Source organism: Bactrocera tryoni, chromosome 1, assembly GCF_016617805.1.
Source record: "Bactrocera tryoni isolate S06 chromosome 1, CSIRO_BtryS06_freeze2, whole genome shotgun sequence".
NCBI classification, from domain to species: Eukaryota; Metazoa; Arthropoda; class Insecta; order Diptera; family Tephritidae; genus Bactrocera; species Bactrocera tryoni.
In genome coordinates this window covers 48,076,799-48,104,101 of record NC_052499.1, presented here as the reverse complement: position 1 = coordinate 48,104,101, position 27,303 = coordinate 48,076,799, and the positions used below count along the sequence as shown (strand labels likewise).

The 27,303-nt window shown below is 33.9% G+C and overlaps 3 protein-coding genes across 5 annotated transcripts in view; 1 reads left to right on the top strand and 2 right to left on the bottom strand.

Annotated features, from left to right (window-relative positions):
* Positions 1-24,381, bottom strand: part of LOC120772266 — a 188,275-nt gene extending 163,894 nt beyond the window's left edge. Inside the window, exons 1-2 of the mRNA XM_040100772.1 lie at positions 23,984-24,381; positions 2,649-4,114 (exon numbers count right to left, since the gene is read on the bottom strand). Coding sequence (XP_039956706.1) covers positions 2,649-3,278 — 630 coding nt within the window. The 5' untranslated portion in view covers positions 3,279-4,114; positions 23,984-24,381. The remainder of the gene's footprint in view (positions 1-2,648; positions 4,115-23,983) is intronic.
* Positions 24,382-24,999: 618 nt separating this feature from the next.
* On the bottom strand, positions 25,000-25,583 carry LOC120780449 (39S ribosomal protein L55, mitochondrial). The gene is made up of 2 exons (XM_040112726.1): positions 25,302-25,583; positions 25,000-25,239 (listed from the first exon to the last, which is right to left on the bottom strand). Exons 1-2 carry the CDS (start codon positions 25,479-25,481, stop codon positions 25,090-25,092), a joined length of 330 nt encoding a protein of 109 aa, XP_039968660.1. The 5' UTR covers positions 25,482-25,583; the 3' UTR covers positions 25,000-25,089.
* A 225-nt stretch (positions 25,584-25,808) lies between these two features.
* On the top strand, positions 25,809-26,874 carry LOC120766556 (ATP synthase subunit d, mitochondrial). Of its 3 annotated transcripts, none has more exons than XM_040092142.1 (2): positions 25,809-25,877; positions 26,231-26,874. In XM_040092142.1, the coding sequence occupies exon 2, from the start codon at positions 26,249-26,251 to the stop codon at positions 26,765-26,767; it is 519 nt and encodes a 172-aa protein (XP_039948076.1). In that variant the 5' UTR covers positions 25,809-25,877; positions 26,231-26,248; the 3' UTR covers positions 26,768-26,874. The 3 variants fall into 3 exon arrangements, with proteins under 3 accessions (XP_039948076.1, XP_039948074.1, XP_039948075.1); XM_040092140.1 differs by having other exon boundaries at positions 25,852-25,894; XM_040092141.1 differs by having other exon boundaries at positions 25,865-25,940.
* The last annotated feature ends 429 nt before the right edge of the window (positions 26,875-27,303 follow it).

Sequence of the window (27,303 nt, the reverse complement as noted above, 5' to 3'; positions counted from 1 at the left end):
GCACCATGAGCGCAATAATAATACATAATTATAAAAAAATCGAAAATTATTGTTAGATTAGTTTTAAGTAATTACATATTTTTAAATTTTATGTTATATTTTTTTATCGATGATTATTGTGGGATTATTTTGAAGTAATTAAATATTTTCAAATTTTTTGTTGATTTTTTTAAATTTTTGTTTAAACCGTTATGTTGTAATTACATTTTTCATTTATTTAATTTTTTTTGCATTTTATATTTATGTATATATTTTATATATGTACATATATAAAAAATTCTGAAATAAAAATATTTTTATCTGGTAGTTAATTCATTAAGATATAAATTTAATTTTTTAATCCGCTAATTTATTTATTCAGACACATATATATTTTATTTAATTTTTAACTATATTTTCCCAATTTAAAATAAAAAATATTAGAATATTAAATTTTTAAATTTTTTTTTAATTTTATTTTATTATTTTTTAGTTTCATGATATAAAAATCTGAAAAAAACACTTTTTATTTTTTTTTATAATACAACATTCTAAAAAAATTATTTTTAAGTTGAATTATTATATAAATTTTTAATATATTATAATAAATTTTTTTATTTTTTTTCTTTCTCAATTTTTCGTTTTTTTTTTGTTTAATGCTCTTTTATTACGATTTTTAATAAATTTATAATATAAAATTCTGGAAAAAAATATTTTTTATTATTTCTTATTAGTTTGTTATTAGTTGGTTTATTCAGACATATATTTATTTTTTTTTATTATTTCTCCAGTTCTTTTTTGTTTTGTTTAATATTCTTTTATTTCGGTTCTAAAAATGTTTATTTATATTATAATTTCCATTTCGAAATTTTTTGTTTTAAATTATGTAATTAAAAAAAAAAAAATATATTTAGTAGTGTTATGTACATTTATTATATTTTATTTTTTTTAATTCCCATTTTCAATTTAATTGTTTTTATTTCGGCTTAATTGAACTTTTTAATAATTTTTTCTAATATGCACGCAAGTATGTGAATATAATTATGAAAAAAAATATTATTTTTTTGCTATGAGTGTATTTATACATACATATATATTTTCCCATATAAATATAATATGATATTTTTCCTTAATTCTTATTTTTCTTTTGATTTAATAGTTCTTTTTTTAATTTCAAGTAATTTTTATAAAGTTTGTTTTTTGGTATTTCTCATTTTTAATCTTTGTTTCAAAATTTGTAATAATTTAATTAACTATTTTTTTACATTTATTTGATTATTTTTATTTCTCAAATTTTTTTTTTCGTTTGAATGGTATTTTATTTTTGTTTATTTTAATTTTAGTTTTTTGTTAGTTTATTGATTTATATACATATATTTCTGTATTTTTTTACTTTTATTTTTCTATTATTTTGCTGTCATTTTTTTTTTTGTTTACTGGTTTTATTTCGATTTTATTAATGCTATTTTGTATATTTCTTATTTTATTATTTTTTTAGTTTCAAAGGGGCAAAACTGCTAGTTTTGGGATCTCAGAACCAGCATAAATTTCACGAATGATCTAAACCGAACTCCAAGCGCCGAATATGTTTTGCCAACAGGTGCTAATTTGGGATTGGTAGGCAATTGAGAAGCAGATCCCTCTCTCGACGAATAAATATTACACTCAATAAGTCACTCATTATCCCCGTCCTATTTAGAGTGCAGAAACGTGGACGTTGACGACCCGAGATGAGAAAGCACTTGCAGCTTTCGAAAGAACTGTTTTTCGCAAGCTTTTTAGACCCGCGTGAGTGATGAGTATCGAAGAAGATGAAACCACGAACTGTATGTGTTACACGGCGACAAAGATATAGTTAAGAGCATAAAAATTCAACGAATACGCTGACTAGGCTGGGCTTAGGCTCCAGCAAAAACTCATTCGACTGGGCAAAAAAAAAAAAAGTTACAAAATTAAGAAAAAACATTTGTTATTATTTTGTTGTTGGTTTATTTATTTATACATATGTACATACATATTATTTTACATTTTTGCCACTTTAACTCTTGGTTTTTTGAGTTTAATTGTTTTATTCCCATTTTTTTAATGTTAATTCTTGAAAACTCATTTAAGTTTTTTGCTTTTTACTTTTATCAAAATTATTTTATGTATTTCCCATTTTATTTTATATATTTTGGTTTTGTTATTTTTATTTTTGAGAGTTTTTTTTATTATATTTTTATTACCTTTTCTAATTCTTTTAAATAATTTTTAAGTTTTTATAATTTTTTATTTTATCTTATGATTTAGTATTTTGTTTAAGAACAAGTAATTATGAAATTTACTTTTTTTGTTAGTTAAGTATTTTATTATATTCGTATTTCCTTTTTTTGTTTAATTTATTTTATTGTAGACCTATTTTAGTATTTTTTTAGTTTTATAATTTTACTTTTCTTTTTTAATTTTATTAAATTTGTATTATTTCCCATTTCTATTTATTTTTTCAGCTTTATTTCATTTTTTAACTTGAATATTTTGTAATTTTGTTATCAGGTTTTATTTCGATTGTAATAAATGTATGTGTTTTCTATTTCGCATCTTTTTCACTTTTATCTCTTTTTTTCGTTCTATTTATTTGCTGATATTTTTTATTTAAATTAAGATGAATATATTTGTTTTTGCACACTCACCTTAAACACTTCGGAGAAGAATCCAGAGCCAATTTTCTCCTTGACAAAATCATCCACAGAGTAGAGCGCTGACACCGCAGTTCTTAGAGCTTTGCACGATGGCCCTGTCACCAAACGATCGGACGAGATGGTACGTGCAACCGGCGGCGCAGTCGCATGATTATGCACAGTAACGTTGCCAACATTAGCACTACCGCCATTACAATTACTACTACCACCGTTGCTATTGTTATTGCTGCTGCTGTTGCTGTTATTGGTGTGCTGACCGTTGGTCATTGCAGCGGGCGCGTTGGCAACGTAACCACCACCACCATTTGTTGCAACCGCGTAAGCACTCTTCATACCGCCATATGAAGTTGTTGTTGCAGCTGCTGTTGTTGTTGTTGGTGATGGCATTGTCGCACATTTTGTTGCATATGTCTTTGATGCCATAATGGAGGCGTCAACTTGATCGATGCCAACCATGCCGCAAGCACCCGGGCCCGCAACAGCTCCCACGCTACCGACGCCCATAAAGGAGGAATTATGCTGTGCCACTGTTGCTGTTGTATTCATTGCAGTTGTTGTTGTTGGTTTTGTTGTCACTAACGCTGACGGTGGACCGGGCCCACTGTGTTGATTCGGATTCATCACTATCAGCTGTGATGAATATTTGACAGCGCGTAGGAACTAAAACTCATCACCGTCGGCAAACACTGTGCAGCTGCGTACGCGATCGATGACGAAACGTGAAATCGACGAGGCGACGAACTCAGGTGCAGCGCACAAATATCGCTTTCTATGTTGTTTGTGTGCCGTTGGAAGCTGCCTCAAACGGTAACGGTATTTCGTACGCACGCACGCACTGATCGTGTGTGCACAAGACGACGCGACGCGTAGCGTTTAGGCGACGTAACGCGCGTTAACGTCAATTGTGAATCGCTGCCTAGACACGCACTAATTTATTAACAGGAAAAAATTTTGATTAACTTCAACGGAAATTTGAAACAAAAATGAACGAAATTGATTTATAGGCACACACAAACGCAGGCAAATCGATTGACTTTTGAAACAACAACGATTTTCGAATAGAAATACAGGGTAATCATTTATTATAAGGTCTCGCCGTCTTAATGGAGCACACCTTTTGCACTTATAGCCGTGGTTGTTGTGGTCGCTTTTATTAGATAAATAAATATTTTTGTGTCAACACCATTTTTTGTGTAATTATTTTCTTATTTCCTCTCACAGGCGCGCGGTTTCACTGTAAATATTTATCATTTGCACATTTGACGTTTTGTGAAATTATCGATTATTTTGCTTGCAGGCTTTTTTGTTCAAAAATTATTTTTTGATTTTCTTTTTGTTATTTATTACTTTTTTGTCATTCAACTCGCATGCAGTTTACGAAAAGTGCATGGAAACCCAGTTTATTGTTTGGAAATATTATTGGAAGCACACAATTAAGTTGGCGTTGAATGAGAAATCTGCAATGAAAATAAAAAAAAAAATATTAATATAAAAGTAATGATATTTAAAAAAACAGCAGTTACAGGAGAAAATTTTACCCGACTTTATGGAATAAGGAATGATAAATTTGGTATATCGTTCTATATAATATACTTGTATAATGCTAGAAATAAAGTTAACTTTCTAAAGTGCATTTGACAGAAAAATACGGAAATTGCTGATATCACTATTAAGGGGGTATTCTTGTCTAGGATTTTGAAAAAATCGATTTTTTCTTTGCATATCTTGAAAATGTAGACTTTCAAAAATATGACATTGGAAGGATTTTTCAAAATTCGACTTATTTTCGGAGATACAGCCGATTTCGTGAGGTGGCGTCCGTGTTCACTAGAATTGTCTCCTAAACTTTAAACGCTTTTTTCTCAAAACTGACTTTTTAGGAACGATACCCACGATTTCTCAGGTTCTACTGAACCGATTTACTTGAAATTTTTATAGAGTCTTCTTTATAGGCTTGTCTATGGTTGGAACTAACCCCATCCCCAAATTTTTATTTTTATTATTTTTAAAAAATTCGAAATAGTCAGAAAAAGTGATCCAAAAAAACTTTTTTTTTCAGGCAGTCGCCATTTTGTGAAAAAAAAATTTCCCCACTTTTCCGTAGTTCCGCCCATTGCGACCTTATTCTAGATTAATAATCTTTTTTTTTGGTTTCAGATAACTTGGAGGGTTGAAATCATGGGTATGGTCACGAGGAAATTTTTAGAGACCCCCCACCTCGTCAGCTCATAATTTTTGAACTTTTTTACTTTTTTTAGATTTTAATTTTTTTCTGTACTCTTCTAAAATTAACAAATAACTAATAAAAAATGGTTAGCAAAAATATTAATTGCCTTTGTTTGGCATTTTACTTTCTTATGCTTTCAATTTGGACGTGCCGCCTCGCAATTTTGTAATTTCTTACTGTTCAGTAATGAAGGCACGCAGTTCTATTGTGTAACGCTCCATTTTTATTAAGCCTAAAGTGTCAGCAGGATGATGGATCCAAGTGACGTAAATGGGGAAAGTTTTTTTGAGTGTTACCCACTTGGAAGTGACCAGAAACGATTCTTTTATATATGGCTCAAGCAGCTTACAACTTCGGGTCTTAGACCAAGTATCCTCTGGGTAATAAAAAAACATCCGTTTAAAGCGAGCTAAAGTAAGAAGGCGAAAAATCACTCTCCAGGGTTGTGCGCTTGGTTTGGGACCCGCCACGCAAAAAAACCAATGGCTGACATCACCGCCGTCCAAGAAATGCGATGGACGGGACAAGGACTGAGGGACTTTAACGCCAGGGTGAGCAAAGAAGGTCATCCACAAATTGGTTGAGTCTGATAGACTTCGTCGGGGCCCGAAATATCACTATCTGTAGTACTAGATTCCAGCATAGAAAAAATCAACAAGCTATATGGCTATCTCCTGATAGAAAAGCCAACCATCGATCATGTCGTAACAGATGTAAGGCACATCTCCAGTGTTTTAGACGTGCGTACATCTCCAGTGTTTGACTCAGACCACTATCTTGTAGATGTTAAATGAGTTGTAAAAACAGTAATCCGTCTAGAAGAATGGTAGTTTTGCTAGTTTTGAATGAGCCAAGTCCCCATGAAGGGTTGTCAGGTTGTAATAGACTCTATGCAACTTCGGTGTATGGACGTACTAAAACAAAGGCTTCTTAACTGGAATTTTTTTGTAGGCAAAAAATACTAATATTACTTTTAAATGTTATTGAATTCATAGTTTCTATTTTTAACTCGTTTTTTATTTTATAGTTAGAACCCACCACCACTACTATTTTCATGAACACAGCTGTATGTAATTTAAATTTCCCGGGTAAACGGTATTTCAAAAAAATATAAGTTGGTAGGACTGCCCTTAATTACTATGCCAAATATGAGCGCGATCTGTCATCTAGTTTGTTTACAGCAGCTGCTTAAGTCGGTAGACCTCGGTTGGAAAGGGCTTACGGTGATTTAGTTTTATCAAAAACACAAGCCGACGAGTGGTACAAAGCCTTCAAAGACGATCGATAGATCGTTGAAGAGATGCCTCGTTCTGGACGACCTCTTCAACTGATGAAAATATTAAAAGTGTTAGAGAGATGGCAAGAAAGTCCGTTCGAATGATTTTGGTGGAAGTTTTGGGTATGAAACGCGTTAGTGCTCGACTCGTCCCGATAAAGCTGAATTTCCTTCAAAAAGAGTACCGTTAACAAGTCTCTTTGGACACGCTTGATCGTGCGAATTCCGATCCCACATACATGGAGAGCATTATAACTGCCGATGTGGCATGGGGTTTGTTCCGGAGGAACATACGGTGAATAATTAGTTATATTTGGCCGAATTAAGGCGTTTACTTGAGAACTCATGGAACTCGTTTCAGCCGATCGAAGAGATAAAACAAAATTCTTGGAAGAAGCTGAAGGCCTTCCCAAAAATTGTTGATGTGTTTCGAGGACTGGAAAAATCTTTGGTAAAGTGTATTACATCTGGTGGCGATTACTTTAAAGGCGACAAAATAAATATTGATGAATAATTAAATATTTTGCGTTTTATTTACAATTTCCGAAATTAAAATTCTAGAGTGAGAAATCCTGTCATGCTATCTTTATTTGTTCTATAACCTTACTTTGAAGCCTTGAGAAGTCTAAGGATACACTTCGAAATACCATTGAGATATATTTATGAGTGTTTAAACACTTGAACTCATGGGGACTTGTGACAACTCTCGCATACATAGCATAGATCAAAACTTAAGGCGAAGAACACATCGAGAATAATTAGCCTACACTATTTTTCTCAGTCTCCACAAATAAATACACCACTTCCCTTCTTTACTGGCGTAGACACCGCTTACACGGTTATAGTCGAGTAACACTCCAATACATTATTTAAATAGATACGCATAGCCTTTTTATGCTAGACAATTAAGTTGTATAATTGGATAAGCAAACAACTGGAAAATTAGCTGTTAACACAAAAACAATTGTAGTACAATGTACACATTGTATGGTCAGGCTCGTTATCGCTATTCAAACATATTAAAACAATAACACCTTCGCACATAAGAACATGAAAAACATAAGAACAATAATAACAATAAATGAATTATCTAATTACAATTGGAGTGGCGAAGTAGTGGGTCGGAATGTTTCCACAAACTCAAAAATGAACACAAACAATTTTGAAATTTTCATTGCCATCATAACACAATAACAACAACGATTATAACATTGACTATGAAAATAAATATTTACACATTAATTAACAACTAAATGCGCTAATTAAACGCTAGTGATAGCGCTTAATGAATACGCAAACATTTTCAGCAAATATTCGAAATGAACGGGAAAATTGAAAATAAACTGCTTTGCGAGCGAACAGCAAAAAGTTCAACACCACGTGATCAAACGAAACACCTTAACAACAACAACAGCATTGTTGTTGTTTGTGTGTGAATGTCAAAATGTTTATGTATGCGTATGGGTGTGTGAGAAGTTAGTGACTTTTTCGGGCCATTAAAAAGTAAATGCAAATCAATTAAGTGATCACGAGAGAACGCAGAGCGCAGTAGCAAGCGCTCGCTTTTCGCAGCGAGCTGCGCTTGAAAAACATATTGAAGGTTAGGGGCATACTTTTTCTGTTGTCTTGACGACGCTTCAAATTGCCGTTTCATGCTGATAATGACAAGTTTGTTAAATATTTAATTTGTTGTTGCATGATTTGGAGTGTACTATATATGTATATGTATGTAGTATGTATATATGATAAATATGTATATAAAATGGCAATTTATTGATATCGTTAGCGCATAAGTGCTTCAATCTAAGTGACAAAGTAAACACTTGCGATTCAGCCACATTATCTCAATTTGGTAGTGATTTGCTTATCAGCTAAATGAAAAGTGTAAGCTAACAAGCTGCCTACCCGATTGAGCGATTGACTTTGGTTCAACGTGTTTGACGTAACACAACCGAAATAGTGGAATAACGTGTACGTAACAGGTGACTATCACGAGTTGTCAAAATTTATTTGCTACGAAATTGTGCGTATTTGGCGATAATCGAAGCGAGATTGCTGGTTGGGAAAGCCTACATACATACATATCTACACACATTTAAAAGACGTTTTATAGTCGTTTGAAATCATTTTATAAAAAAAAATATGAGCGCACTTCATTATTGACTTAAGGAAATGCCAATCTGTCACTACAAAATTTTAAGCAGAAGACATAATGAATGGCATATTATAGTTCCAAACAAAAATCAATAAAAAAAACATAAAAATATGTCTGTATGTCCAGATGCATGCAACTAATTAACAACGACTTGTCGCTATAAATTAAATGCCCATTTCTGTAAAATTTTTAAGTGTAAAAATAGAATTTTATTTTAAAATCTCTTCTATGAAAGTATGGTCAGACTTAGCTGTCGATTTTTTTTTTTGCAAAAATCCCGTTATTCTGAACTAGTTGAGGTCTTTTATGCAATAGTGAGTAAAACTGTCGTGCATATGATTACCAACGAGTGTTGAATTCTTAAAGGGGTATTCTGGTCTAAAAATTAAAAAATCGATTTTTTTTTTTTATATTTTCAAAGTTTAACTATTCAAGAATATGTGTAAAAGAGGATTTTTTAAAAATCAAATTATTTTCGGAGACATGGGCATTTTTCTGACCCGGCATCCAAACTGGTTCGGCCGGAACTAATCGAAGAAAAGACTTTACGCGAAACTTTAAACGCGTTTTTCTCAAAACTGACTTTTTCGAAACGATACCCACGATTTCTCAGTTTCTGCTGGACCGATTTACTTGAAATTTTTATAGAGTCTTCTTTATAGGATATGTACAAAAAACTAGTGCGGGGCCTACTTTTGGTTACGTCCAACTAGCCCCATCCCCAAATCTTTATTTATGGCTTTTTACTTTATAGGTTTTCGGTTTCCGCCATTTTGTGGGCGTGGCAGTGGGCCAATTTTGCCCATCTTCGAACTTAACCTTCTTATGGAGCCAAGAAATACGTGTACCAAGTTTCATCATGATATCTCAAGTTTTACTCAAGTTACAGCTTGCACGGACGGACGGACGGACAGACGGACGGACGGACAGACAGACATCCGGATTTCAACTCTACTCGTCTGAAATATCTGAGTCGTTATGTGAACAAAACTATAAACTCTCCTTAGCAACTTTCCGAGAGTAAAAAACATTTTTTTTCAGGCAGTCGCCATTTTGTAAAAAAATTTTTTCCCACTTTTCCGTAGTTCCGACCATTGCGACATTATTATAGATTAATATTTTTTTTTTTTTTTGGTTTTTGGTTTCAGATAACTAGGAGGGTTGAAATCATGGGTATGGTCACGTGGAAATTTTTAGAGACCCCCCACTTCGTCAGCTCATAACTTTTGAAATTTTTCCTTTTTTTAGTTTTTAATTTTTTTCTGTACTCTTCTAAAATTAACAAATAACTAATAAAAAAATGGATAGTGAAAATATTAATTGCCATTTTTACGACACTTTAAAAATTACCTGAAATTCATGCTTCTAGACCAGAATAACCCCTTAAGATTTCTTATAAATTAGTTGTGTTTAGGTAGGTAAATATTTATATTTTTATTGAAATAGGTTACTATTAAGGAATTAAATAATTTAACTGAATAAAAAATGGGTAAGCACAAGCCTTGTGATGAAGACACTAGAATTGTTATCGTACAGTTACACAAGAATTGAAAATCTTACTGTGACATTGCAAATACCCTAAATTTCTCCAAACGGATAGAGTTAGGAATTAATGCACTTAGATATTTCAACAAGAATAAAGCGACAAAACAAGTTCCAAGAAAGAAGAGAGGTCCGATCTACTCTTCGGGAGGACGAGTTAATTATCAGCGATCCCCACAAGACGGCAAATCAAATTCGAGTAAACACATATACAACATCTGTAGATACCGTAAAAAGACGATTACGCGAGGCACGACTATTTGGAAGAGTTTCAAAGAAGAAGCCATTACACTCTGAACGCAATCGAAGGAGCCCCTTTAGAGTCTGCAAAGAAATACCGCCATTGGACAGCAAAATAGTGGAAAAAGGTATTATTTTCCGATGAAAGCAAGATAAATAGAATTCCTTCAAATGGAAAAACTTATGTTCACAGGCCTCAATGCAAAGAGTTAAACCCCAAATAGCCTAAGCTAATTTTAAAACATGGTGGCGGATGTATAATGACTTGGAGTGCCATGTCGTGGCGAGGTGTTGCGCCTATTTGTAAAAAAGTTCAAATACGTGTCAATTATGAACAACGTAATGTTAACATATCCTGATGACAATATGCCCGTAACGTGGATTTACCAGCAAGATAATGACTTGAAACATACTGCGCGTGGTACAAAACAATGGTTTCAAGAAAACGTGGTGACCCTCTTAGACTGGCCTTCGTGCAAGCCGGACTTAAGCCAAATCGAAAATCTTTGGACTTTTTTGAAGAAAGAGTGCGTTCCCATAAAGTTGGAAATTTCCAAGAATTATATGAAAAGGATAAACAAGAATGGAATCATATTCCAAAGGACATCTGCCAAGGTTTAGTGGAGTCAACGCCTCGTAGATGTCAAGCCGGGATTGATAGTAATACGTTTGCAACCAAATATTCACTTTAAAACCGAAATAAAATATTTAAAAAAAAAAAGAGTTGTTAATTAGTTGCACGATCTATATTTGGCTTTGAAGTCATAAAATGCCTTATTTTTTAAAATCTCTTTTAATTACTGGGGCACCGAAAAAATCGGTTTTTTTACGTTTACAGACTTTACAGTCATTTTAGCGTAATTTCAAATGACTTTTTCAAAACTGCTAGAAAGGAGACGAATATGCAACTTGAATTTAATACCTTCTATAAGCTCCAAGTGACTTAAATTTAAGGGTGCTACAACACGTTATATTATCGTTGTTTGGGCTAGTTACACCAATAACGCATTGTTTTCAATGATTAACTGCCAGAAGATTGGATCAATGTTCACGAATATTTAGATATTACTCATACTACTTTTCCGATCTTTCAACCAATGATCTTCTTTTAGGAGCAGTTCTTTTATGAGTTTTGAGTGGCTTAACATTGTATGGATGAATATTTTAAAAGAACATTCGATTTTGAAACGTATCAGATGCACATACACACATATTTTTGACTCATCTCCAATTTTTAAGCTTCACTCACGATGTATATACTCGTATTCCAGCCAAGTTACATTGTTCAAAGTTACGGAGATCTATCATAAGAGTAGCTTAGGGTTTTATTTTGCATCGGGAAGAGAGTTAGGAAAAATATTGTTTTTCTTTTTCAAAACAAAATCTATGAATTAGTTTTAATTTGCGAAAAATCAGCTCTTAAAGCGCTTCTTGGTCTATATTTATGAGATCAATGCACCACAAAGGCGTATTCAGCTAACGTAGAATGTTACTTCTTGGCATTGTCGCGAGGTTATGAGGAACGTAACCTTCTGAACGGGTCTTGGCTTAAGTATTGTTAACCAGCCAATATCGAAATCGGAACTGCAATATGTTTCAAAACATTTTTAATTCCACAAAAATTGTATTTATTTTTTTTAATATTTTTTTAAGATTTTTAAAATTTACTTGTGTTTTCGTTAAAAAAAATTAAGATTTGACGAATATTTTTGCTCATACATAAATATATAATATGACTTCAGACTTGCCGTTATCAATTGGACTTTCAGCAAACGTTTGGGTTTATTATTTTTGTTTTTGTTTGTTAAAGAAACCACAAGAATGCGCTTCGCGCATATTTTCCGGCTCTCAAGGTAATGTCGCTAACAGCAAAAAATTCAATAACAAATTGTTTTTGTTTTACATAAGCTAGTTTTTGATAAAAAACAGCGGTTGATTGCAAAAAGTAAAAGCCTAAAGGCAAGTGTCGACGAGCAAAATGAGCGACAAGTGGCGTGGCCTACCCACCTGATAAGCATTCACACACACACACATGCAGACAAAAGTACGAAATTAATTTATAGTCATATCAGCACTTCAAGCAACAACAACAACCAACACTACAATAACAGCAATAAAAAAACATTAAACGGCTGATGTAAGGCGATAAGGTGGAGCGCAAGCGGCAAGGTGTTCGGGCAGGGGGATGGTAAATTGTTATTGTATGTTTATGACTATCACAAAATTCCAAAAGCGTTGATGAGTTTATGTAAAAATTATCTGCATGATTGTAAATCGGCGGATACGTGGTTTGTATATATAGTGTACCGTTATTTGTGAACACATACGCTCAATGTATGTGTGTGATAAGAAAGCAACATTTTTCGCGTGCAATTATATAATAAAGCAATAGACAGGTGAGGTGAGAATGAGTGTGGGGAAATAGTTAGTAACAGCTGTATTATTTCAGAGTCTGGCGGATTTATAGCAGCATATCAAATATGCAGAAGAGTGAAGCAGAGAAATTAGTGAAATAGACAAATATTTGCATATTCAAAATGAGAGCAGTCATATAAAAGTCTAGAATGTAAATGAAATTAAAAACAAGATTCTTATTACTGACGCATTAAATTTTATTTATTTATTATTAATTTTATTTTACTATTAATTTTATTTTTGTTTTTGATTTTAATTTTTTTTATATTAATATTATTTTTTTTTATTTATTTTTACAACCTACTTTGCGGTAAGAAGTAATTTTTAAAATTTAAAACAATCATAATAATGAAAATTGCACCCACCCTAACGTAGCATTGATATAAATATGTGTATATATGTATATTATCCAAGTTCATCAATATGCATATTATTTTATTGCCGCGGTGGTGAAAGGAAAACCAAATATTCCTGATAAGTCAGTTCTCCAAGTTAATTTATGATAAGATAAATCAATTATTTTCAGGTGAATAAAGCAGGAAAGTGAAATAAGAACAAGAGTTACATATTATACATATATGCGCAAATGTCTACCAAACTAGAACAAGCGAATGTAGTTAAAAATTACTGCTAGAAAAGAGGAAAAAAGCAAGAATTGGTTTTCGAGTTTAATTAAAAATTTGGAAGTCAATTTTTTTTTGCAAGATAATGTTTTTAAGTTTTGCTACAAAGTTTCTAGAACATTAAAACACAAAAAAGTTCGGCTGCAGTGAAGCTATTAGACCAGGATTTTGGTTGTTCACTTTGTATGACAGCAATAAACAATGAAATCCATTTTAATAATTTATTCGGAGGTTATTCCATTGCCTTGGACAATAATGCATGCCAATTATAGAGAAGATTTTTGGGTCGTTCATCAAGTAATTTCGTTTGATGACAAAAGCGGAACTTATTGAATTTTTCCGCAGCCAACTTCACACCTAACCGCTTTTCCTTTATATATTTGAACAGCTGATATAGTAAGGCTTTTTTAAAAAAATATTCTTAAATTTTTTTGGAATATTTTTTGTTTGGTGCCCTATCGAAGATGGAAATCGAGAACAGCATTTTCGGCATATTTGACTGTTTTACTATCAAAAGGTTAAAAATGCAGAAGAGGCCCGAATTGTCAATAGAAAAGGTGCCGTGTTCCATTTAAAAAACAATACGAAGTCTCATACAAGTTTGATGACTCGCCAAAAGCTTTTGCCGCTGGAGTGGGATGTGCTAGCGCACCCATCATATTCTCCAGATTTGGCACCTTCGGACTATTACTTGATCCGATCTCTGCGAAATTTGCACCAGTTTGTTGTCGGCGCGGATCAAAAATTTTATGAGCGTGGAATCAATCTATTGCCCGAAGGATGGCAAAAAGGTATTTAATCAAAATGGAAAATGTGTAATTATATAAATTGTTTTACACAATAGAACATTTTGTTTTAAATTACACAAAAAAAAATGAACGACCCTTGCCACATAAAAAAGTTTCCCTTACAAGAACTTTATTATGAACGGTTAGTTTGTATGGCAGCTATATGCTATAGTGGTCCGATTCGAAGAATTTCTTTCGAAATTTTAGCGTTGCTTTGGACAATTAGCCATGCCAAATTTCGAAGAAGATACCTCGTCATATAAAAAAGTTTCCCGTGCAAGAACTTTATTATGAATGGTTAGTTTGTATGACAGCTATATGCTATAGTGGTCCGATCCGAAAAATTTCTTTCGAGATTGTAGCGTAGCTTTGGACAATTAGCCATGCCAAATTTCGAGAAGATACATCGTCAATTAAAAAAGTTTCCCATACAAAGACTTGATTCTGATCATAGCTTGTATGGGAGTTACATATATGCTTAGTGGTCCGATATTGGCGGTTCTACAGTCAGACAGTCGAAATGCGCGACCGAGTCATCGAAATTGAACTCAACGGATGGACCATCTGAGACGTAGACACGGCCAACGTTTGTGTGCTTATGTGTTTTTTCTTTGAAAAAAAAGTAGGGAACCTGGAAATGAATAACCCTTTATAATAAATGCATTTAATAACCACTAATAAGATTTCTATGCATAAAACACATTATACATATTTTTTAATGACATTAAATTTCAAACAAAATCTTAAAAACTGTATTTAAAATACAAAAATTTTCACTTTTCTATGAAAAAAAACTTCAACTCGCCAATTTTAAAATCATATTTTGCTTTAATTTGACTTAATGGTAGCCACGAACTCTTACTTTCGCATTGCAACACCAACAAATTGATTTACAGCACAACAAAAAAACATAAATATTTTGCTTTTTCGGTGTCGAAATTGATGCGGAGCAACGGCAACTGATATGCAAAAGAAATCCCCAAACTCAGCGCGCCACATCATTGATGGCGGACTGACAACGATGACTGCTGGCTCTTAACGGATAATGGTGATTGGTTAATTAGGGTCAAATGCGGCTAAAATGACAAATGTTGGCACAACTGTAAACGACGACGACTACTGCACGAACAGCAAATCATTTTAAGACGTCTTTAAATGAATGGCGTACGAACGTTTAGGAGAAAATAAGTGTAATAACAATAATGTGAGGGAAAAAAATGAAAACAAAATTTCAAAACTATAAATATAAACCGAAAAGCGAAAAATGTGCGGCAGAAAATGGAAAGAGATACATAAATATATGTTTATATGGAACTCAAAGAGCAATTCATATCGGTAATAAGTTAGCATATCAATGTGATTCAAGGCGGCCATTTAAATGCATGAATGAACAAATGAGGCGAACGGTGCATGATCGATGACTGGCGTGAATAAGTTGCCGAAAAAAGGCATAAACACTGCCGTAAGCGCAAACAGTCAAGGAAAAAATATATATAAAAAACAAAAAATGGAAAAAAATACAAAACAAAAATAACCAAAAAACAAAAACAAAACTATCTAAAAATACAAAAACAAAACTATCCAAAAATACAAAAAATAACAAAAATAACCAAAAATACAGAAACAAAAATTACAAAAAAAATTTAAAAACAAAAATAACAAAAAAATTAAAAAAAAGCACAATTACTTAAAAAGATGAATGCAACGGTTTAATACAAATTTCGACACAGGAAGTCAGTCAACAACAAGCAAACGACCGTTAGCTCATTTAAGTAGTTAGACGAAGCAGCAAAGTTACGGCAAAGAGTAGAGAAAAATTCAAGATGCGATGCTGCTGTAACCGTATGCCGTTGCACAACAAGCCCTACAATAATGCAACAACAACAACAACATCAATATAAATTTCAGCAACGCCGTTTTGTTGGTTATCTCATGGCGCCCTGCAGTTTGAGGATATCAATTGCCCAACCGCTTGCATGCACACATACATACAGACACGGTTTTCAATGCAGTCAATAAAAATTTAGTTATTTTTTAATGACTTCGGACACGCCATTTTCTACGGTTGTTGCTAATGAAGTCGTCGTCGTCCGTAATCTTCGACAGCTTCAAGTGCGCTTTGTTGAGCGTAGAAGCGTACATCCGCAAAAGAGGTCGGTTCCACGTGATATTTCAGTGCCAAATTAACCGCTAGGCAGCCCTGGCGGCACAGTCAATAAGTAGACTTTATTTTTCCATTTTTTATTATTTATTTCTAGTTTTCGTGTTGCTTTTGAAGTTTTCAACGCCTCTGAATACTTGAAGTGTGGGGAGAAATAACTTTGCGATTTTGTTTTTGAGTTGGATTTTTTAGTATTAGACATAATGAAATAGTTGGGTCTATAACTAGCTTTATGCGTTTTGCCAAGAAATGGCGTAACTTGATTATTATTTCAGTGTCTCAGTATTGTTGTTCTAGTAGCGGTTATCTAGTTCCCGTTTGGGTTGTAAGAGTTGGTTATCAACGAAGTCATCTAACGGCAGGTCCAAGAAACATGCTGTTTTTACTTGGTCGCAAAATAAGGAGAGTGGTGTTAGACGAGTGGGGTTCGCTGGGCATGTAAAGAGCCATGCGGGGATTCACTGCACACTGGGCAAATACTTTGCATGTCGAGGTTGATTTGGATAAGTTGGAGTTTAACCTGCCACAGCATCCACAACGAAGTTGCGCAAGGATCACTCTAGATCACCGGGGCAACCCGAGCTCTTCATTTATAATGGGTGGAGGTTTGACTTCCAGTACGTCATTCACTGAAACGGAGTTGGTGAAGGTGTTGATGGCTTCACTGTGAATGGCGGTCCGTGCGCGTCTAAAGTTTTTGGCGTTCGAACCGTGGCCGGCGAACACGAGGGGTTCAATGAAACCTGCCCAGCAGAGACTGTTTGGAGATGAAAATGTTGAACAGGAGACATTAAGAGGCATCCTGTAATCGTTCGAAGTGTAGTATCTTGACACGGCTGAAGCTTCTGTGTCCTCGTTTTATTACATCCAGGCGACCATATCGGCCGTTTAACTTGTATGTTGCTTACAACGAGCTGCCGGCTAGCGACATCAGGACCAATATTGTGAATATGAGTTGGAAAGCTACTGTTATTCGACTTTTTCAATATATACAACAAAATAATTTTTTCACACAAATATGTCAAACTTTCTGCCTGAAAAAGTATTCATGCGTGGAGTTCAAAAGTGGTTTGCACGATTTAAAAAGTGTTGATTTTGGCATTTTAGCGAAGAACATTTTAAACTGTCAAAAAAGTTCGAAGACGTGGAATTAGAAGCTACTACTCTATGAGGATTGTTGTTAAACAGAAAAAGAGCTCGTAAAATTGAGGGTTACTCCAGCAACCATTTCAAAACGTTGAAAAGCAGTCGGATACATTCAAAGCAAAGAAATGAAGACAAGATATATTGAAAAACATTTTTGCACCGAAATTTTGCTTCAAGTCGTTTTTGCATCGGATTGTGTTGAAAAACGGATCCATTTTGACCTAAACCTTACCAACCAGCGAAATAATCGGCATAGTCGGATATCCATGACGCCAGGCAATCAGTGTTTGATGGGATCAGCAGGGCGTGCTACATTATGAGCTTGTAAAACCGGACAAAACCATTAATGGGGAACTTTACCGACAGCAATTGAAGTGGGGGTTTGCCGAACAACGCACGGAATTGGCGACTAGACCAGAGGTAATCATTGTCCACCATAACAACTTTCGGTACCATGTTACAAGACCGGTTAAAAACAGCGGCTGGCCTCGATTTTGATTTAGCACGAAAACCAGATAAAAGTCTTTAGGAACAACAGTAAACAGGAATCATATACGCTAAAGAAATAGAGACGGTTGATAGTGTCTTTGTAAAGCAATTGATTCCTATATGCGTGCAGAATAAACTGCCACAAGGTATAACAATCTTTTCAGAAAGGAAGTTATCGTACCTTTCTCTCGAAAACTCGTAACGTCGACTCATCGGTTGTTGTCATCATCCATGCTTCTGCACCATATAGTAAGACGGGGACCGTTCCAACGAAAGTCGGGTTTAAGTAACCGGAACGAACCCCGATTTTTATCCGGCCAAGAACTGTCAACTCGACATCATTCCACGAAATTACTTCAGGAATGTTTTATGCCGCTACAAAAACAACAACGGGGATTACGAGTGACTTGTAGACTTTGGTCTTTGTTTGTCGAGAGAGGACTTTACTTCTCAATTGCGTGGTCAGTCCGAGGTACATGGTTGTTGGTATTAATGCTGATTCCAAGGTATACGAAATTATCTACGACCTCGAAGTTATGATTGTCAACAGTGACGTGGGAGACAAGTCGCGAGTGCGATGACTGTTTGTTTGATGACAGGAAATATTTCGTCTTTATTAAAGCTTAATTAAATGCTTTTCACTAAACAGTAACGTTCGTTAGCGGAATTTCCGCGAAAGAAAAGTAAAACTTCGCTGGCATCGCTTGCACCCACTAAAATAGTAAATCACGACGCCAGTGCAGCAATCAATGCCATCATAAAGTTCAGGTGCTTATTGCCCACATGTAGCTGACCAATTTGTAAATTGAAAATGTACGAAAAGAAAAGCGAAAGAAAGCGAAACACACAACACGGAAGCAGCAGCAGCCGCGGCGGCAATGGCAACACCATTGGTGGCAGAAACCGCAGATTGCCACCGTTGATTGTCGGATTGCTGTTGGCGCGTAAGATGCGTTACACACCATAAGTATGCGCATGTATGCGTGTATGTGTGTGTGTGGGCATACAAATGCTCGCATATGAGCAGCGAGTTGGCGTTGGTAAGCCGCAAAATTACAATAGTGGCAAAAAGTGTATGCGTTTATAGCAATTTATCACTTGAGCTTTTCTGCAACGCATAAACACACACACTCGCGCATACGCACACACGCACATTCGTGGATATGCAAGAAAAATGAAACAAAAGTTTGCGCTGACGAGTAAATTAAGCGCGTACCTACGCCGGCTGCCTACGAAAGTGAATGTGACGCGCAACGCCAACCATTTAAAGCTCATAAATCTCTATTATGAAATTTTTGTCTAAAAAGACACCAAAAACAAAAAAAAAAACAAAAGCGACAAAAAAAAAATAAGCACAAACTGAAATAATGAAAGAATTCGGCAAGAAGTGCACACATACACAAGCAAATATAGCGGCGAGTAAATGACTTTGTAAGCGCAATCACAAGCAACTCAATTGGGGAAAAGCAACAACAACCGGCAACAACAGCAGGAAGCAGCTTTCAAGTGGCACCTTAGACGAAAATCAACGAAATGAAATTGAAATTGCAGCAACAGACTAAATCAGTTCAATTAAAGGTCACCAAGCGATGGACGGCGCGAGTCGGTGTGAGCGGCAAAGCGCTTGGCTGAAAACAAACTTTTAGATAAGGCAATAGAATAACGTGTTTCACTTGCGCAGCTCTGCACTTTGAGACAGTGGCTGAAGCAGCAGGCAGCAGTGCATGGCTGCCAACACCGTAGAGGCCGATTTGCTCCCGGGAATTTCAGGAATTTCGCATAGAGTAAACAACAGACAGAAATAGTGCCGAAAGAAAATGGCGAAAAATGATTGCCAAAGTCAAGCTGGCGCAGTGTTGTTGGCAAAATAAAATGTAGTCAACTTAGAGGAGTTGAAATAGAAAGATATATGTATGTATATTTATGTGTATGTGTATTTAAAAAGATTAAACAAATAAAAGATTAATATTAAGTAAAATAGTGGAGAAACAAATACAACAACAAGAAAAAACATTGACTTTGCAACAAAGTTATAATACTCTTCCCAAATAAGAAAGTTTACATACAAAAAATTGATTTTCATCGGTCGCATAGAACTGCTAACTTTCATGCAGACATCTTTTCAAATAAAAAAAGTTTTCATATAAAAACTTGATCTCCATCAGTCAGTTTGTATGACAGCTAAGTATATGCAATACTATTTCGATCTGTACAATATGTTCGGAGACTCGGCAAATAAGCAGCTTCTTGGGGAGAAACGGACGTGCGCAAAATTTTAAACCGATTTCACCAAAACTGAGCGACTAGTTGACATTTATACAGAAAACACACAAAACATAAAATAAAACCTTTAATAAATTAAAAAAAAAATAGGAATTTTAAAAATATCTTTTAGAAAAAATGTACTTAAAATTGTATTGGAGAATGATTTGAGTATTATATTATAAAAAAATAAATTAATTAGAAAACCAGAAAACAAGAAAATAAATACATACAATAATGAATGTAGTCATGTATGGCTCATTTAAAATTAAAATAAATGAATTTTAATTGCAATTATTATTATTTTAAGAACTTCATTAAGCCGCTTGTCGGCACTTCCGATGCAGTGACAAAATCTATTTTTGCAACGAAGCATGGCGACGCCACGTTGCCCGTTGTTTTTGTTATGTTAAATTGTATTTATTTTTATTGCAACTCACACAGTCATGCAATGATAATGAAAAGTGCAAAAGCATATAAAATAATATATGTGTATGTGTGTTTGTTTGCATGGAGGTACATTGCACTGTCACCATATAAAGAAACCTATGCATGTATGCACATGTATGCAAATGCCGATTCGTGCCAAGACATGTGATAAGCTAAGCCGCTGATAGATAATGACACTAGGATACACACATCTATATACATACATACATATGTACATATATGTTCATCTAGCTGCAAATACCGATTTATATACATGCATATGTATGGGTACGTTATTTTTATACTTTCTATAGCATTTTATTACCCGTATGCAATAAACTGCTTTTGAAATAATTATTGTTGTAGCTAAAATTAACTAAGATGCACTTGAAGTGAATGAATCTGCGTAGAAAGGCGAAATGAAAAGCCAAAGTAAGATCGCTGACACTCAGCATGTGCATACACTAGACACTAGACACCTACAGTTATAAGTATGTACATACATACATACATTTACTTTAATTTATAATAAAAAATTATTTAAATACAAAATTTTTTTAAAATAAAAATAATTAATTTTACACAAAATTATTTCATCATCAATCTGCCGAAAAACATCTCAAGCGCGCATACTTTGGCAAATAAACATATATTTTTATTCAATAATATGCATAAGCACTAAGAAATTAAAGCATTAACAGTTTATGTGAAAAGTGGGGCATGATAAGCGTTTTGTACAACAACACAAACTGGAGGCTAACTATTCCACTAGCCAACCAAGAAAACGAAAGAAAAACAACAAAAAAAATGGAATTTACATGCTCAAAATTTTATTTTTACGCACCAAAGCATAAACGCGTGTATGTCTTCACAATATTTTTTTCAATAATAAAGTTGCAAACGATGTGCGTCTCTAGTCACACAGCCATTACCGACCAACGCACACACAAACATTATTGGCAATTTATGAGCGTAGCAAATTCGGTTGCAACAAAAATTCAAAGTTGCCCCACATTTTCTCGACGCGCCTGGCCGGCATTAGTGCCCCCACAAATGTTCAGCCAGCTAGCTAGCTGCCGCCACCGCCAACTGTTGTTGTTTATAAGTGATTTTTATTGTATTTTCTTTTTTTTTCTGAGTATGAGTATGAATTAATGTTTATGTAGCGATTTTTTCACAGCTCACGCTTTTTTGTACAAAAATTAGAACAAATTGATTCAGACGATAGGTAAGAAGGGTGATATATCTTTGTTTAATAAATAAAATGTATTTAATTATTAGAGCTGATTAATTAATGCATTAAGATGCTGAGTGCGTATCTACCCACATACATAAGATGCTGAGTGCGTATCTACCCACATACATTCACGCATACATATGTGTATAGGTATGTAAACATACAGACATTGATAATGAAAACAGCGAAAGTGTTGGTTCGTTTTTTCTTCCAGCTATTTCAGACCGGAACGGTGAAGTTAGCGAAATTCCAAATATTTTGGAGAAAAGCAGAGGCGAAATTTATTAATTTAATGGACGAACAATCAAGTAGTAATTCGATAAATTGTTATAAAAACAAAACATCTTGATTGTTGATCAAATCATTTGCTAACGATTTCTGTTTTTATTTTCTGTAAAAATTCTTTATTTTCTTTTAGTTTGATGAAAAAACTTTGAAAGCGACAATCTGTGACAGTCAAAACAATATGCGGTCAAAAACAAACAAACTGTACCGAAATACCAAATTATGAAAAAACGGAAAATCTATATTTTTCTTTTAAAAGAAAGCATCGTCTCTGTATTGACGATTACTCAGTGCTTTTGACGAGCTCCTGTCCCGTCATTACAGTTTTTGTGACAGCTGGTTTCCGATCGCACTTCATGTTTTTTTTTTTCAATTGAATTCAATTCAATTACTTACAAAACAACTGAACATTTGCTAATATACATATACTCACATACAAGTACGTGAAATAGTTAATATTGGAAAGAATGTCGCGCTGTGTCAACACTAATGACCAATGAATCGCCAACGCCAGCTGGAGGACAAAGAATTTCGCAAAAATATCTTGCAGCCTGTGTGAATATACACTTTCGGCATTCTTATGGAGATGATGGTGAAGGAAATATGTACATACATATATAGTCATAAAGAACGCCGGCGTGTGTAAACAAAAGTAAAAGTGATTTTCAGTTTGTATATATTGAATAAAAGTTGGAGAATATTTAACCGCGAACGAATATTATTATTTTTATTATTAATATTATGTTGTTGTACGGCAGCAAAAAATCCTGGAGTAATATTTTTGGAATCCAGATCCATTTAGTTAACAAAGCCCCGTCTGTCGTGCAAACGAACATTATTACCCAACACTACTTTACAGGAATTGGCACGAATTTTGTGCGACCAGGCCTATAATTATGCTGAACGGACATTGTTTGGATCGGTAAGTATATTTATGGTCAGCCAATATGCTGTATACTCGTATACCACTTTTACTTCTTACGTATAAAGCAAGCATTTTAAAATGTTTACTCTTTACAAATTTCAACTTATGAATTTACATGTCAAATATCACTGGTTTTAGCAGTATACCCTGTAAGCGCATATTTTTAACAAAATATATTAATCAAATACAAAAATATTTTAGGAAACTCAAATGATTCAAAATAAATAGCAAGTAAAATGCGGAAGCGAAACATGCACAGGAGAAGGTGCTAGCAAAACGAGAGTAGCCCAAAGTACTTAGTTACTTCACTGCACCGCTTGACGCCTTTTCATGACTTCCTTTAACTGGTACGGCGTGAATATATTCGGGATCGTATAGGTGGGCACAAAATGTATGGATGTTTATGAAATATTTTGCGTTAATAAAACTAAAAAAACCGCACTGTACAAACATTAGTCCACATAGAAAATTATGTGCAAGAAAACGATAAAAATATATTGTAAATTTTTTAACGCACTTGTATATTCCCTTTACATATATATGAATTTAGCAGCGTAAAAGGTGGAAGATGAGGAAATAGAAGCAAAAGCCTGTGCATGAAAGCAAAGAGGAAAAAATGCAGCTGCTGTGGTGGCCCAGCCAACCAGGCTCGACCAAAAAGCTGATGCGTTGCCAAATATCTGTTGGGATGCACTTTCCGAAACAGTTTTGTTATCAGCATTTTGTACACATAAACAATACAAAGCAACACCGCTTTGAAATACTAAATTCGAAAATCATGGTCAAAGTAACTAGTAATTAATTGCTCTCATTGGGCTCTGTGAATTTCACAGCAATCTTTGGCATTTACCATGATAAATGGTGTCGAAGAAAATTGTTGTAAAACCCCTGCGAAAAAACGATAAGAAAATGCAAAGGAAAGCAGCAGAAAAAGAAACTGCTGGAGTAAAGTAGCTGCAGCGCCGTAGACGCCGCCGTCACTTCCACAATTTACGAAGAAACAACGGCATCGACGGCAAAGTAGACAAATAGAACGGGAAATGAAACTATGGAATGGATCAACAAACAATTTTGTAAATTATTTGTTTAGATTACGATATATGTGGTAAGAAATAAAAACAATTACGTTTTGTTGCTTAATCCATTACTCCAATTTGCAGCAATCGTCTAGAAAATTTTTGCTTTTCTTTAATTTTTATTCGTAATTTTCTTTATAGCTTTTCTTCACAGCACTTATAACTTTACTTGTATTGGTTACTTGCATTTTTTGTGCAATCTTTTACTATTTTCGTGACTATTGTATGTTAAGTATGTACTTTGCTTATAAATTTATTGCACTTTATCAAATTCACTATGCATATTTATACATCGCACTTGTTTATATTTGCTCTGTTGTTATTTTTGGCTAATGCCCAGCCAACTTGTCTGTACATTTCACCGAATAATTGCCGAAACCAAAAATATTGCGAATCTCACCAATGCAACATCACGTACGGACGAAAAAAACGGACTGAAAGCAGAAAATTACAAGATTCCAAGAAGAAGCGGAATAGAAAACTTTTGCCAATTGGATAAGTCACACAGTTGGCAACCCCACTACTCCACTAGTGATGCCAGCTCATGCAAGAAATTTATGGAAATTAAGAAATCATTTATTTTAATAATGTCTGCAGCTGAAGAAATTGTCAATGCTTAAGAATTATTTTATTTAGCTTTTTAATAATTTTAATCTAATTTTTCTTAAAATTTGTTTACCAAATTAAAATTGCTAAGCAACGGTCTTTTTTGAATTATAGTTAGTAAGCTTTTCGTACTGTACTTTTAGCGCAAAAGTAAATTTAATAATGCTTCGTATTCATACTGTACTTTGGGTTGGAACATATGCGAGTTTCCAATAATATTCATTATTTTAAATCATAAATTATTATTTTTAAAAATATATAATCAATATATAGACAACCTATGTCGAGAAGAATCAATAAAATTGTTTACGTATGTCGAACTTTCAGGGCAACGATAAATTTTTTGTTTTTTGTTCAACATTGATCAATACCTTATTCGCAATTGTTTTTTAAACTTACACAAAAAGTTTGTTTAATTCATCAATAAACTTATGTCCAATTAACACAAGACTCGAAGAAGTTAACATATAATATTATAACCGATATTATTTAACTTTTTTAAGAAATTGAATTTAATTTTGGTTGTAGTTTGGTCTCAATATATATTCAATTATTGTTTCTTCTTAATATATTTCATATATTTCTTTGCATTGAATGTATCCTCAACTTCCTCCATAATCTTGACCTTCTTTCGCGGTTTACGTGCTTCTAACCGTGCTTTCCGCTCAGCTTCACTTAAAGTACTAAGATCCAATGGCAACTGTTATTGAAATATGAATAGATATTATAAATAACTTAATTCGCAAATAAGTTAATTCTCACCTTTATTATTTTCCTTGGCTCGTGGTAGCGTATGTTAATTGTGGAACCATCAGGCTGCACAATGACCGTAGGATACATGCGGCAATATATAGAGCGATGTAGTCGCGTTACAGCCGCGGACGCAGAAGAAATACAACGTATCTGTTGCTGACCTTTAGTTATTAAATGTTTTAGAAGCATTTTTGTTATTATCTAATCCGATTTTTATACAAATCTGCCTGACAAAATAAATATATAATAAAAACTCTTCTGCACTTGCAAACAGCTGATTGTTCACTCGCCAATGATAATAAAAAGTAACGAATTAGAGATGTGCGATTGTACACAATCAAATTCGTACTGAATATAAAGAAAATTTTGTAATATTGGAAAAAATATATTTTTGTTAAACAAAAAATATAATCATGAAGGATTTAAAAAGATGCTTTACAAAGAACTTTGGTAATATGACTATTTCCAAATACTGTTTCTTGAGCAACCATGTATATATATTCGAACTCGTTCCATTAAACTCGCTGCTCGGCAAGAAACATTGAAAATTGAAGTTCGTTGTCGCCCGATTGAGCTGTCAAATTGGTGAGTGCGGAAAATTGGTTAGTTATTTTACACAATACTTTAATTTTCTGGATTTTTTAAGTGGTAAAATATTAAATATACATATTTTCTTAAAATCAAAATTATTGCTGTTCTCACACATTAATAACTAGTAGAAATGTGTATAAGCTTTTATTTTTACAAAATAAAGTCAACGGTTTTGCTCGACGAAATTACATAATTATTGGTGCTAAGTTGTGACGTTAAATAATGCAGTATTTTCATACAATCTAACACCACGTTCTAATAAAATCGACATGAAACGCTATCTTTAATATTGATTTATTAAAAGTGAACCGTATTATTATTGACGAATCCCATTCTTCTTTTCGCAGAAATCCTTTACTATTAAAATGGCTTCACGTCGTATTGCACAGACTTCTGTCAACTGGGCCGCTCTGGCTGAGCGTGTGCCTGCTAACCAAAAGGCCAATTTCGGTGCTTTCAAAACCAAGTCAGACGTTTACTTGCGTAGTGTTTTGGCCAATCCCGAAAATCCACCACAAATCAATTGGGCTCACTACAAGCAGTTGATCCCTGTCGCAGGTATGGTTGACACGTTCCAGAAACAATATGAAGCACTTAAAGTGCCATACCCAGTTGATAATGTAACTCCACAAGTGGACGCTGAAATCAAAGAAACCAAGAGCGAAATCGAAAGCTTCAAGAAGGGTTCCCAAGCACGCATTGCTCAGTACCAGCAAAGCATTGATCACTTGAAACAAATGTTGCCATACGACCAAATGACAATGGAAGACTACCGTGATTCATTCCCTGAACAAGCTTTGGATCCTATTAACCGCCCAACATTCTGGCCTCATGATGCTGAGGAACAACGCGACAACAAAGATAGAGCACACGCTGAACATTAAAAGTTGTTATGAATAGTTCTAAGCAGAAAAGCATTGAGAACAGCGATTTAAACGAAAAGTTGTAATTTGCAAATAAAAACTTATAAATGTAAAAACTCAATACCGAATACAAGTTTTGTTTTAATAAATTTGTTTAAAACAAATTCCTTCTCTCTGGAAATATTTTATTTCACAGTGGGTTTTAAGCAGGTCTACACATAAACAAATGACAATAATTTACCTGTAGCATTTCATACCTTGTGGTAAAAACCACTAAATTAACTTTATGCGGTTTTTGTTTTAAGCTATATGACAAATTTTTGTAGAAATTTAGCGCCGTACATTTTTTGTTAACTGCGTTGAATTAAATTCACTTGCATATCCTCAATCAAATTCTCAATCATGGGAAGCAGAGTTGCAACTACTTGTTACGTATATTTATATTTCTTCTAGGTAAAGTTTATTATATATGTATTTTTTAATTCAAGTATTAATATTGAATTTTCGTTATAACTAATATTGTTAATAAATTAAAAATTTATAAATGCATAATTAGC